The sequence below is a fragment of the Pantherophis guttatus genome, chromosome 2, assembly GCF_059756535.1.
Source record: "Pantherophis guttatus breed Tessera chromosome 2, ASM5975653v1, whole genome shotgun sequence".
Classification (NCBI taxonomy): Eukaryota; Metazoa; Chordata; class Lepidosauria; order Squamata; family Colubridae; genus Pantherophis; species Pantherophis guttatus.
The window spans coordinates 117607133-117621696 of record NC_142064.1 but is presented as its reverse complement, the minus strand read 5'-3'; the positions used below and the strand labels follow the sequence as shown (position 1 = coordinate 117621696).

At 40.9% G+C, this 14564-nt stretch overlaps 1 protein-coding gene across 1 annotated transcript in view; it reads left to right on the top strand.

The window, feature by feature from the left end:
* Nucleotides 1-279: 279 nt before the first annotated feature.
* Nucleotides 280-14564, top strand: part of PPP1R3F (protein phosphatase 1 regulatory subunit 3F) — a 64856-nt gene continuing 50571 nt past the window's right edge. Inside the window, exon 1 of the mRNA XM_034434263.3 lies at nt 280-1558. Coding sequence (XP_034290154.2) covers nt 453-1558 — 1106 coding nt within the window. The 5' untranslated portion in view covers nt 280-452. The remainder of the gene's footprint in view (nt 1559-14564) is intronic.

Below are 14564 nucleotides of genomic sequence, written 5' to 3'. Positions count from 1 at the left end.
AATTGTGTTCCTGGCTTTCTGTCAGCCACGATGAGTTCATCCGACCGGCGGGGGCTCGGGAGGAGGCAGGTGACGCCGTGCTCAACCTTTCCTCCCTTATCTGCGTGTCGGCCGGCATAGATCTGCTTCGGTCTCGACTGCTTTGCCCGACGCTTTACTTGCCGGCTAGGGTCGCCCGCCTGCGGGTTTTTCTCGGGTAAAGGAGACGGAGAGGGTCTTTTCCCCCCACACTTTACGCTCTGCTTTCCGATTGGCGCAGCCGCTAGCCTGCCTGACACCAGCCTGCGACTCCCGCGTTCCTCGCCTCGCTCTGCTCGCTCCACCTCCCTTCTCCCGGCTCGCTCCACCCCGGCTCGCTGTCGTCGTCGTCCTCCGCCCCCCGCCCGGCAGCTTCGGCAATAGCAGCAGCAGCTGTCTGCGCCGCTAGTCCGCCGTCCTCCCAGCCGCCCGCCATGGCTCGCGCGGGGGCCTCCTCCTCCTCCCCGCCACCGCCGCCACAGCCTCCCTTGCCTCTCACTCGGGAGGCGGCCGAGGAGGAGGAGGAGGAGGAGGAGGAAGACGACGGCGAAGAAGACGGAGAGGAGGAGGAGGAGGAGGAAGAGGAAGATCCCCCAGCCCGGGCTCTCATGCCACGCTCCTCCCCGGTGCCCAGGCCTCAGCACTCCAGCGCCCCAGAGAGCTGCTCTTCGTCAGAGGACGACGGGGAGGATGATGGGCACCACCAGCAGCCTTGCTTGGCCAGGCCACTCTCTGAGCATCCCCCAGGCCTACCTGGGCCACCTTCCCAGCATGCAGTGCAGGACAGCCGAGGGCTCCCCTCCCAGCATGCTCAAGGGCACCCTGGACTGTTTTCCCAACATGCCACTGCAGCTGCCACCCCCATGGAGGAGCCCTCTCAGCACACCGCAGGCCGGCATGTGCTGTTTGCTGATGCCTTGGGCCTGCCCTTGGCACGCTGGCGGCGCTACCAGCCTTGGCCACCGCCTTCTCCAGAGTCTCCCCCTGAGGTGATGCCTTCCTTGGCCTCCCTCCCTCCCTCCACAGGTACCCCCTACCTTTTGCCATCCTTTGTGTTGCAACCAGTGGGGCAAGATGAGGATGAGAAGCTTGAACGGCTCCACCAGGCCAAGGTAGAATTGGAAGAAGTTTTGCCACCAGAGCCTGGAGAGCCACGAGTGCTTCGTGGTACTGTGCGTGTGCTCAACATTTCTTACCACAAGGCTGTGCATGTGCGGGCCAGCAAAGACCGGTGGCAAAGTCACCGGGATTACCCCGCCCTCTATATTCCAGGGGGCTCACCAGATGGGGGCCTGACTGATCGCTTTGCCTTCCGTCTGGAGTTTGGCGATGAGGATGAGGAAGATGAGGAAGAAGGAGCCCGGCTTGATTTTGTGGTGCGCTATCAGACCGAAGAAGGAGTTTACTGGGCCAATAACCAGGGCAAGAATTATAGTGTGGTACTGAAGGGGGCAGCGGCTACCCAAGTTCTACCCACAAGGTCTTATAAAGAAGGTGAATCACGTCGGCTCAAGAGCTGTATGAGGCCAGTCAAAATCAGGTAATACTTTCAGTGCCCTTCATATACCTGAAGAAAGTGCATCTTTTGAGTTATCAGTTCTATTCTTGTAATCTAACTTTCTCCAATGCAGTGCCCTCCAGAACAATTGGCCCCTAACTCCCATCAACCCCAAAGATGAAGTGAGCTGTAGTTGTACTCCAAGACTGAGTATTTTTGTTGTTCTACTCAATTTTCATAGAATTTATATCCAGGGCTTTTTAAAATCTAATATGTTGTTATCACTTAATCTATGTATCTTTTTCAGGTATCTTGAACCTTTCATAGGATAAGAACACAAATGGACAAGAAAAAAATGGGTATTTAGGAACTATAGAGAATTCTTGCCTATTTTCTAGATTCTGTTTTCTTCAGTTAGGCAAATGACACTTATTAGTTGTACTCTCGTGTGATAGAAGCCAGCATTCCAAAGAAATCTAGTTTACTATGAAGGAAGAAGAGTGCTGATGCATGCTGCTTTAGTCCCTTTTGCTTGAGTCCTCCTGCTAGTGGGAGTGCCTGAACAGTGATTTTTTTTTGTGATGTATGAATCAAGATCTTTGGGATATGTCTCTGTAATCAAACTGAAATCAAGAATCAGCAATGATGGAACAGCAATAAATAAAGAGAGATATCTGGATTTAAGGTACTTCTGTTAGTAAAAGGTTAGAAATGGCATAATGAAAAGATACACATATTCACCATAAGGCAGAATTCTTGGAACTTTTTGTTTTACCCTAGTATATGAACATTCTCATAATGTGAGATGGGTATCACTAAAGATAATGCAATCAGCAAAAAAGGTGTGAGATTCATTCTGTCCCATTCCAGTTAATCCTCAAGATATTTTCACACATGATCCAGAAAGCATAATTTTGCTAATTATAGAAAGTGTGAAAGATTTAAAAAGAGAAAGTTAGAGGACTGTTTTAAGGCAAATGCATAGTGTAGTAATTTGTATTCAGATTATTAAAAACATGTTTTATGGGAGGTTCCCTACCTTTATGTATGCAGTAAAACCAACTGCTGCACACGCAGCACTTTTTCCAGCAACAAATGTATCAACATGGATTGCTTAAAAAATATGCACATAAAGGTAATCCTTGACTTATGACCATTTGTTTAATGATGGTTGAAGTTACAATGGTGTTGAAAACAGTGACTTACAACTGGTCCTCGCACTTATGGCTGGCGCAATGTCTACATAGGCACATGATCAAAATTCAGGAGCTTGGCAACCAGCATGTATTTACGTCTTGCAGTCTCCCAAGTCACATGATCACCGTTTGTAACCACCTTAGCTGGTCTCCAACCAGCGAAGTCAATGGGGCAATCGAGGTTTGCTTAAGAGCTGTGTGATTTGCTTAATGAATATAGCAAAAAAGGTTGTCAAATCAGGCATTTATATCACTAAGTTCTTGTCCCAAATGTGACCATACGTCAAGGACTACCTGTGTGCATTTTGGGCCCTGATTGGTTTAGGTTTCTTAGAACTATTTTTCATTTCAGAGGTAAATCTATATAGGGACTGTACCAATTTGCTATCAAGGCAGGGGTTTATATGAACCATGACCACTTTACAGCTTCCTATCCACATGTTGTATGTTTACTGATAGCCCCAGATTTTCTGACTGACACAATCTTGCTCACTTTACCTAATGAACTGTGCAGGAGTTTTTGATGTGTCATTAAGGATACCGAATTGTCAATTTCTGGGTATCTTATTTTGATCAAACAGCCTGATTTTTCACTGTAGTAAAGATTTTTTTTATTATGGTGTAAAAAATATTGACAGCAAGTGAGTTTGTTCCTTTCAGTACCATTTGTGAAAAAAGCCCTCTCTAGGCCAGAACTGAGAACCAACATAAGTACAACTCATTTTCTATGTACTGTAATAAAGAAGATTGTCACCAACAAGTGATTATCACCAGTGGTGTATACTGTATTTTCCGGCATATAAGATGACTTTTTAACACATGAAAATCTTCTCAAAAGTCGGGGGTTCGTCTTATACGCCGGGTGTCATTCTCCTATAACCAGGCAGACCAGCCCGAAAGGCTCTGACGAGCCTTAAATGGCTCTGGCGATCCAAGCTCTGATGATCCCAGTTTTGCCTGCTAATCAGGCAACGCAGCTGGGATCGCCAGAGCCATGTAAAAGGAAAAAACTTTTTTCCTTTGCTCTGGCGATCCAAGCTCTGACGATCCCAGCTGCGTTGCCTGCTAATCACGCAACGCAGCTGGGATCGCCAGAGCCATGTAAAAGGAAAAAAGTTTTCCCCCTCCAGCTTCCTTACCTTAGCTGCTAGTCGCAACGCTTGCCTTGCTTCACTTGCCTGAATCCATTCCATCAGCAAGCCACTCCCTGCCTGCAATCAAGCAGGCAGGGAGTTGTGGACTTCAACTCCCAGAATTCCTCAGCCAGCAAAACAAAGCTGGCTGAGGAATTCTGGGAGTTGAAGTCTACAAGTCTTAAAGTTGCCAAGGTTGGAGACCCCTGTTCTATTGGGTAAGTTTTTTTCCCCTTTGGGAGCTTTAAAAAAAATAGTTAATTGGGGGATTTTTTAGTTGTTCTTTTTTAGACCTAGCCATTTAAAGTTTAGGAAGTTTTAAATTTAGTTTTCGTATAAAAATAAAATAAATAAAATAAAATAAAATAAAATAAAATAAAATAAAATAAAATAAAATAAAATAAAATAAAATAAAATAAAATAAAATAAAATAATAAAATAAAATAAAATAAAATAAAATAAAATATTTGTGCAGCTTTCTGAGATTTAGTGTGTTTCTGTAGTGTTTCACTCTAACTACACAAACACACAAAATCTCACAAAGCTGTATGTGGAATTTTGTGTGTGTAAAGTGTGAAAGTTGTTTTTTTGGGCTTTTTGTGGCTGTGTGAGGTTCCTGCTTGTTGCAGGGGCCATTTTGGGTCTAGCACAGCTGCTTTTACATTGTGGGTGAGCCAGTTGATGTTTTTTAATTTTTATTTGGTGTGCGTTGGAAGAGGGGTAGTCTTATACAGCGAGTATAGCCCAAACCCTATATTTTAACAGGAAAAGTCGGGGGTCGTCTTATATGCCCAGTCGTCTTATACGCCGGAAAATACAGTATTTTATAAGCATAGCATTCCATAGCTTTTTCCATCTAATTTGATTCTGCAGTAGCCTTTTTTCTTGGAATTGGCTCACTTTGTTCATAGACATATATTGGGAAAAATTGGGAAAAATCATTACAATTTGGCAGCCTAGTATTTTTTTTTTTGTTCTAAGGTGTTTTTTTAACACTGTTATAGATAGTTGAATGTACACATAGGAGGAGGAATAAATTGATTTTTTAGCATCAACCTGGCCATGGTAGACAAAAGACTACTGAAGCTTTTAATCCTTCTTTGCATTTCATTAAAGATTTCCTGTTTGCTGGTTTTGTCCATATTTCTGTTTTCTGTTGATTGTGATGGGATTATCTCCTCAACCCATAGTTATCATTGTCAGCCATTCAGTCATGTCTGACCCTTGGCCACTATGGATTAGCACTCTCCATGCCCCTCTGTCTCGCACCACCTCCTTCACAGCCGCGATGGTCATCTCAGTATCATCTTTTATATCCAGCCAGCAGGTGCTAGGGCAGCCCATTTTCCTTTTTCCACTGATTGCTCCCACCATGATTGACTTTTCAAGTGAATCAGCTCTCATGACATGACCAAAGTATGACAGCCTCTGTTTGGTGATCGTGGCTTCAAGTGATATTTTTGGTGAGGTTCGGTCTAGGACTTTATTTTTGCAGCTCATGGGATGTGTAATAGTCATCTCCAGCACCACAGGTCAAATGCATCCACCCTTTTTCTATCTGCCTTTTTTAGAGTTCAAGTTTCACAGCCATAAGAAGTAATTGGAAAAATTATTGTGTTAACTAATCTGCATTTGGTTGCGAGGCTGATGTCTTTACTCTTTCAGATGTTATTCATGCTAAACATTGTAGTTCTTCCAAGTGCTATATGCCTTCTGATCTCAGGGCTGCAGTCACCACTTTGGTTGATTGTAGAGTCCAGGAAGATGAATTTCTTTACTGTTTCAATGGTCTCATTGTCGATCTGCACTCTGACCTATGTGTTCTCTGCAGTTGTCATTATCTTTGTTTTCTTGATGTTTAAGATGCAGTTCAAATTTTTCACTTTCATTTTTGACTCTCAGAATTAACCTCTCCAGATCCTTCTTGCTTTCCATGGGCAATGTTATCTGCATATGAGAGGTTGATATTCCTACCATCGATTTTAACCCCAATGATAGATTCCTCCAAATTTCCACTTCTCATAACTATTTCTGTGTACATTTTAGGTGGTATTATAGGTGACAAGTTTCAACCTTGCTGAGTGCCTTTTTCAATTCTGAACCATTTTGTGTGTCCATATTCCATTCTTACAGTGGCTGCCTGATCAGAGTACAATGACTGAATGAGCTGCATGTGGTGTGATGATATTCCCAGTTCTTTGAGGCAGTTCCAGAGTTTTTCATGGAAAACACACTCAAAAGCTTTTGTATAGACAATGAAGCACACATAGAGGTCTTTTGGGTATTCCTTTGCTTTTTCCACCATCCAACATAGATTGACAATATGATCACACATTCCTCTTCCTTTCTGAAATCCTGCTTGTGTATCAGACAGTTCCCTGTTGGCAGTTGAATTCAAATGATGCTAAATTATCTTCAAGAGAATTTTACTCACACGTGGCATCAAGGCTATGGTTTGGTGGCCGGAACAGCCTTTTGTATCACCTTTCTTTGATATTGGGATAAATATTGACCTTTTCCATTCTTTTGGTCACTGACCACACTTCCATACACTTTAGCAAAGTGCTTGTCAGTGCTTTTGTTGGCACTGGTCTCAGCAACTCTGCAGGAATTCCATCAACTCCTAAGGCTTTGCAGTTAGGCAACTGGTTGAGTGCTCCCACTACTTCCTCCTCTCTGATATTTGGTTCTATTTCCTCATCCCATAGGGATAGGGGTTAAAGTTGCATTACTTTAGAGAGCCTATTTAAAGATCAGTTAAGAGGTTATTAATAATTGATCTCGCCAGACTTTTAACAGGAAGGAACACAAAGGATAGAACCAGGAAAGGCCATTGCTGAACCAGATTTACCTATGACCAAAAGGAAAGAGAAGAAACCCACCATACCTGGGAATTTGTTGAATATTATACTAAATGCTGTATAAAAAGCTGCTTAGTAGCCTTAAGGAGTTCTAGTCTGGAAGCAACATATCTGATTCTTATGATACTGACATAGGACCATATTCCATTTATTTAATGTGTGTACTTAGAAGGATTTCCCTCACCTTATATTCTTAAAATAAAGGCTTATAACTAAGGCATAGAACACGTACTTAGGTAGATAGAGTTTGGTATGGAAAAGTAATAAACATAGCTGCAGATTATTCTCTTAGGTGTTGATCCAGGAGAAAGGAAGGCACTCCCACTAGGGTTGTTAAGAGAAGTTTGACTTAAGGCAAAGTTCCTTATGAGTAACTATGTGCTCATGAATATTGATCAGTCCAAGAAAGAGTTTTCTTTCAAACGTATTAAGGGAACCATGGAATAGGTTTGTCAATGGATATAGAGCCCCATATAAAGAGCAGAACATGGGGAAAATGGGGAAGAATGATCTTGTCTGCCCAAGACTTTGGGTACTTTGCTTTACAAAGAAATAATAAAATCATAACTTACAAAATGGATAAAATGTATTTATTCCACAATTCTGTCTTCTAGATGCAATGTAGCATTTATATATAGCATTTTTCTGTCTGGTGCAGACTAGAGGAGGTTGAACAATCAGTCGTTGTCCATTTATCATGAATATTATTCTGTCTGCATGTGAAGTGCTGGATAGAAATGTAGATTCAGCCTCTTCCCCCTTAGGAAATGTTAAAATTTAAAAAGAACATAACAATCCATTATTTTATTGACCCCAGGAGACTTTGGGGACTGGTATGTGGATTTTCAGACATGTTGCACTGTTGCAAAATGGTGCCATATTTTTCAAGTTAACCTCAGTTCCTAATCAGCATATGGATACCATACAGCTACATTCCATAGTTTCTTGATAACAATGGAAGTGATTTTCCATTGTTTTCTTCCATGGTGTTTTGTTTTGATTTGATTTCTCAGTCTAACTACAATGCTGGAATTCCTGGTGGAATTTTCTAGGAGGCAAACTGATCTCGTTCTCTCAGTTACTCATTCTAGAGTCCCAGAATAATTCCTATATTACATTTATTTTGGTCACTTTTCTTGGTAGGTGGGCAAGTTTATAAATAGATAATTGCATTTTCTGTCCCTTTTTTTTTCTGGAAAGACCCCCAGCGTATGACCAGTGCCCAGAAACATGGCCAGAAATAAGTATGTTTGAGGTTGGGACTTTGCCTTGAAGCATATCAGGTTTCCTTCCCCCCCCCCCCATGTTATCATTTTTTTAAAGGCCAGGTGAGGCATGGAGATCTCTAGGGGAGGTAAAATTGTCCTTGAATATTTTGGTACCTACAGGTGTCATGATGGAGATAGCATGAAAAAATATGGGATATTATTTCTCTTGACACTTTTTATATTATCCAATAAAGGAGGCAATTAAAAATGCAATCTCATTGGGAGGTTTGTCACCATTCTATGTTGCTAGTACTACTATTTTTTGCAATTAGCTCTAGATGGATTTTGCTTATGTTTGCTATGAATTTGGGTTTCCTTGTCAGTTTCCTTAAATGTTTTTAAGGCTTCTACATCCTTTCATGTGACATTGTATTGAAATACTGCTATTATGTCACATTTAGCTTTCTGTCCTTTAGGGAAAACATACCCAGTTTTTTAACCATTCTTCATAGAATTTAGCTTTCAAGCTACCCACTATCATTGATGCTCTTCTGGTTTATTTGGCAAGTCAATGGCAACAATAAAGGAGTCATATGAGTATCATTTAGGCTTGCTACATCTAGATGACTTAATCAGAAAACCAACAACATCCACTAGTATTTTGTACTACGGTATGTAACACATTAGCATTTTGTCTTGATCTATCTTCAATCTTTTTCTCAAGCAGCAGATATCTCTTTATTTCATGACCACAGTCACCATCCCTACATTTTTTGTGCCTAAGAAAATAAACTGTTACTATTTTGCCTATTTTCATTAGGTTATAATTGCATGTTGACATGTTAGGTTTTTTAAAAAATAATTGAATAGCTTTTGCACTCTCTTCTTTCAACTTTTGCACTCTCTTCTTTCAACTGCATTAAGAGATTCCACAAATCTTCCTCACATCCAGTTGTCAAAGTGGTATCATCAGCATATCTGAGGTTGCTGATGTTTTACTCAGAAAGTTTAATTTCCCTTTCTTTTAGTCCAGAAAATTATTTTCTTCCATGTAGCAGTTATTTCAGTTTTGTAGTTACATATGACATAGTTTTAAAAGAACCTTAAGAAGCATGAGAGCTTTTAGTAAAGAAAGAAAATTATGTCCCTGCACCTGCATCTGAGAGACAGCTTCATCCACATTATAGTGTCATCTTGCCCTCTGTAGCCTTTGGGCTGCAATGACATGTGTTGCCTAGCCCTACACTAAACATACTTCGAAAGGAGCTTCTGTGGTTTGTTTAGTATCATCATTAAAACAAATACAGCCACCTGGATTCATTCACAATAAATATAAAGTGCAAACAGCTTCATACAGGGCATGACAGCATAGAACAAGTGGGTAGTGCCAAAATTTTCATGGAACAGATGGATATTAAGGCAGAATTGATATGATTTAAGGAAAGGATCAATATATGGCTGTTCTAGGAAGCAGGTTCACACATTAAGAAAAATATAGAACAGTTTGGCACAAGGATTACAGAAACAGTTTTAAATTAATAGAATACAAACATAATACAATACTACCAAATCTAGGCTGTAAAAAACCAGTAGATTGCAGGAAAGAGTTAAATATTTTAAGTGAACAACTATCACAACTTGACTGGCTTTTCAAGTAGCTATTAATTCCGTATACTTTGTTGATTTTTATGTAGAGTAGTTTAAAGATAAAGAATTTAACACATTTTTCTGCCACTTGTCATGCTTCATATTGTATACTACTGCAACGCTCTCTACATGGGGCTCCCCCTGGGGTGCACCCGGAGGCTCCAGCTGGTCCAGAATGCGGCCGCGCGGGGGATTATGGGGGCGACGAGGCGCTCCCACGTGACACCTCTCCTGCGCGAGCTGCACTGGCTCCCGGTGGTCTTCCGGGTGCGCTTCAAGGTGTTGGTGACCACCTTTAAAGCGCTCCATGGCTTAGGGCCGGGGTACCTACGAGACCGCCTTCTGCCACCAATAGCCTCCCACCGGCCAGTACGCTCACACAGAGTGGGCCTCCTCAGGGTGCCATCCGCCAGACAATGTCGGCTGGCGACCCCCAGGGGGAGAGCCTTCTCTGTGGTGGCGCCCACCCTCTGGAACAACCTCCCCCCAGAATTACGTACAATAACAGACCTCCGGATTTTTCGCCGGGCCCTGAAAACCCATTTATTTCAACAAGCTGGGCTGGCTTGACCAAATTTTAAATTGATTTTTAAATTGAAATGGTTTTAACTTGGCCACAATATTTAATTATTTTAAATAGTTTTTTAGATTTGTAATGTTTTGTATATGTCTTGTTTTTACTTTGGCTGTGCACCGCCCTGAGTCCTATATTGGAGAAGGGCGGTATAAAAATTTAAACAAATAAATAAATAAATAAATATACTAGGGCAGTGGCTCCCAACATTTTGGGCACCCGGGACCAGTTCCCTGGAGAGAGCTTTTTCTGTGGACCAGGCGAGGCATGGTTTTGTGTGCTGCCTGCATTCCGCGGATGGGGCTTTGCTTGTTTGCGCGGCCCGGTTTCTGGCATGCCGCAACATGGTGCCAGTCAGTGGTGGGTTGCCCCCGGTTCGGACCGGTTCAAAGAATTGGTAGGAAAACCGGCGGGAGGGTCCGCCCATTGACCCGGACATCATCATAGGTGATCTGCGCATGTGCAGAAGCTTCTGCGCATGTGCAGAGGAGCGTGGGCGCGATGCGAACCAGTAGTAAAGGTAAGTAGAACCCACCCCTGCTGCTGGTCTACAGACCAGTGGTTGGGGATTCCTGTACTAAGGTATATAACAATTTTTATACAATTTAAAATGGAAGAAAATGTATTATATAGAGAAAGAACCATGGAAATTTACCTATTATTATCTAAAGAGAAAATGCTTTTTAAACAGTAAAAAAAGAGTTGCAAACATGTCTGCAAAAACCTTTAAATGCGGTTTATAAGGTGTCTCTGTAGACGGAAGGATTAAAAATTAAAAAGCAAGAAATGATTTAATTTCCCACCCTCAATGGGAACAACTGTTCATTGTGGTCTCTTGCTATTCTAATGTTAGTATTTAAAATGAGTAGGTTGCATCTTGATTTTTCACTCTCAGCAGAAATCCCCACCCACCATTCATATGCGGATTCAGTGATGACCTTTGTAAGTTTGGCTTTGTCAAAGTTTGGCTTTGTCAGGTGATATTTTACAATTCTGGGAAGAAATTATGGAAAAGTCTCTTCTAACCTTCCCTTCTGGAGCCCTGCAGATATACTGGAATATAATTTCCAGGATTCTCCGCCACCAGAAGGTGATTTTGGTGCATCAAATTTATCCTGAATATGGGTCAGGACAGAAATAATGTTTCAAGTTTTAGTAGTGTTTATGGCAACTATTACACTCATGAACTGACCATAGTTTAGTAGATTTAACACCCAATTCTTGCAGCTGACAAAATATAATCACTGCTTTTTATTTTTTTGCTTAATGTGTATGTATACCGTGTTTCCCCGAAAATAAGACCCTGTCTTATATATATATATATATATATATATATGTATGTATGTATGTATGTATGTATGTATATATATACACGTATATATATATTTTTTTGCAAAATTTTATTTTATTTTTTTTTGCAAACTTAAACATGAAATATAACTTTCAAGAGCAGAGTCTCGATCCGGTCATAGATGGTTACCACGCTTATATTCCTTTAATTCTCAATTTCCATTCTCAATTTCCCATGACATCTTTTACAAATAAAAATTCAAAACAAAAAAGAACAAGTTTTAACATAGATTCTAACATCTTCATCTAAAGAAACATAGTCTCCTCCAGAACACCAACTATTTTTGGCTAATTCCAGTATAATCTCCTCCAAGCCTACCACCATTATTGGCTGATTTCCAGCATATTATATTTGGCTGATTTCCAGCATAGTCTCCTCCAGGGCTCCCACTCTTGTTTGGCTGATCTCCAGCATAGTCTCCTCCAACTCTCCTGTAATTGTTTGGCTGATTTCCAGCATTTTAACTAGTTTCCAACGTATTTCCTCCGAGTCTCAAACTCTTATCTAGTTGGTATCCCTCCCTCTTATTTTAACTTTCCCTTAGCATATAATTATCTATTTTATGTCAATTTCCCAGCATATTCTTTCAAATTAATTCTACTATATTTCATAATAATCATTTCCAGCATATATTAAGTTAAATCACAATTTATCGCTAATATCTGTGTGTCTTATAGTTTGTTCAATAAAACCTTAATCCAGCATAATCATCAATCAAGCATTTGTTTGCAAATTAAAATTAAAACATATTACATCAAACAGTAAGTTTTCTAGAAGTTGTCTCACATTAATATATACTCTTCTTTATTGTTTTTAGCCACCTATGTATACCGTGTTTCCCCGAAAATAAGACCCTGTCTTATATTTTTTTGAACCCTGAAATAAATGCTTGGCCTTATTGCCATATGCTCAAAAGCCCGATTGGGCTTATTATCAGGGGATATCTTTTTTTGGGAAAACAGGGTATTAAACCATAGGGCAGGGATATCAAACTGGCGGCCCGTGGGCAGATGCATCACATGCAGGCCACGCCCACCCCAGTTCCCCAAAGGGGGGAAAATGTGATAGATCACGTGACGACAACTGCGAGTTTGACCCCCGTGCCATATGGTGCAGTATTATTTAACCCCTTTATTATTTTTTACTTCTCCCTTTTTTGGATGTATACATTAGTATCAACATTATTATTATTATACTGTATTATATTGTTTTCCAAGTGCACTGAATGCTTCTGTACATAAATTTCTTGTGTGTTCTAACCACACTTAGCCAAATAAATAAAGTATATAAGTATTTTTTTTTTTTTTTGCACACTTACATATCAATGTGCTGAATTCTGGATCAAGTCCAATTTTACTTTCCAATCAGATTTAGGCAGTTGTCTACTAAAAACAAATGAATCAATTACACATGCATACTTGACATATATTAGAAATGCCAGTAATTTCTAGCAATGTTATACTAATAATGTGTTAAACTTGTATGTTGCTCAATTACCAATGATGTTGGGTGACTCACAACAATCAAACGAATTATGAATGGCAGAAGCCAGTACTGGTGGCATTATGTACTTGTGACCATAAGCAAACAGGCATCTCTCAAAGCAGATCTTTCCCTAGTTCAGAGTGAAGCAGATTGAAAATCATAGAATCGTCTCTTCAGAGCTTTCCCTCAGATAGAAAAAAGTGAAAAAAGTAACTTATGACAATTTTTCACACTTACAATCATTGCAGCATCCCCATGGTCATATGATTGAAATTCAGATGCTTGGCAACTGACTCATATTTATAACGGTTGCAGTATTCCAGGGTCATGTGATCACCTATTGTGACCTTCTGACAAGCAAAGTCAATGGGGAAACCAGATTCACTTAACAACCGTGTTATTAACAACTGCAGTGGTTCACTTAACAAGTGTGGTAAGAAAGGCCATAAAATGAGGCAAAATTCACTTAACAAATGTCTTGCTTAGCAAAAGAAATTTTGGGCTCAATTGTAGTCGTAAGTCGCAGACTACCTATATAGAGTTTGGGAATTTATAGAGATACCGTACCTTACTAGAGATCTGAGACAATCTGCTGTATTCAATGTGATTAGTATATTTTTGTTCATTCTTGAATTATTCCAACAGATGTTATACAAAATATTACTATACTCAAGAGTAGACACACTGTAATATAGTTTAGGTTCTGTTTGGCATAGCATTTATAACAAGTGATTACATAAGAATGTGGACAGAGATACATTTCCATTATATTTAGACATGTTATATTATATATCATATTAATAGGCGGGAAATTCTCCAAATACTTACCTTCGGGTCAAGTTGGTTAAACTGTGAAGAACAAATGGGCAGAAGATATTCAGTACATGACTGCAGATATTCCTGCTGAAAAGTATGAATGCATTTGAAAATTAGCAAATGTGTGGGAGGGTTGTTGAATTCTTTTTAGTAACATGAAAACAGTCTTTTCTCTTTCCCCTCTCTGATCACCTTTGGTCCCTGTATTCCTCTTTTCCTTAGGATGCATGCCCAAATTTATAACAGAATAACAGAGTTGGAAGGGACCTTGGAGGTCTTCTAGTCCAATCCACTGCTAAGGCAGGAAACCCTATACCATTTCAGACAAATGGTTGTCCAATATCTTTTTATGACCATTGCAGCATCCCTCAATCTTATTCTCTTCCCTGTGCAAACTGCCTCTAATTCAGTTCCCCCCAACTGCCTATCTTTACCCTTTTGACCACCCTGCACTCCACCTGACTACCCCCCTTGCTGCCCCTAGGTGACCTTCACCTTCTTCTTCCTCCTACTGCTGGCCTGGGATCCAGGCGCTGGGCAAGATGGACCCAATGATTGTGGCAGAGTAGTGGAGTCTTGTCTGCTGAAGAGAGTGTGCAAGGCATGGCCAGCAGGGGGCAGCAGCACAGAATAGCAGAGTTAGGAGAGACATTGGAACTCTTCTAGAATTCCAGTGGTCCCCAACCTTTCTGGCTTTGCAGGCCAGCGGAGGCAGCAGGACGGGGAGAGGGGATGGTTCCACACTAGCAGCAGGTGAGCACAAATGGAGCTTCACAC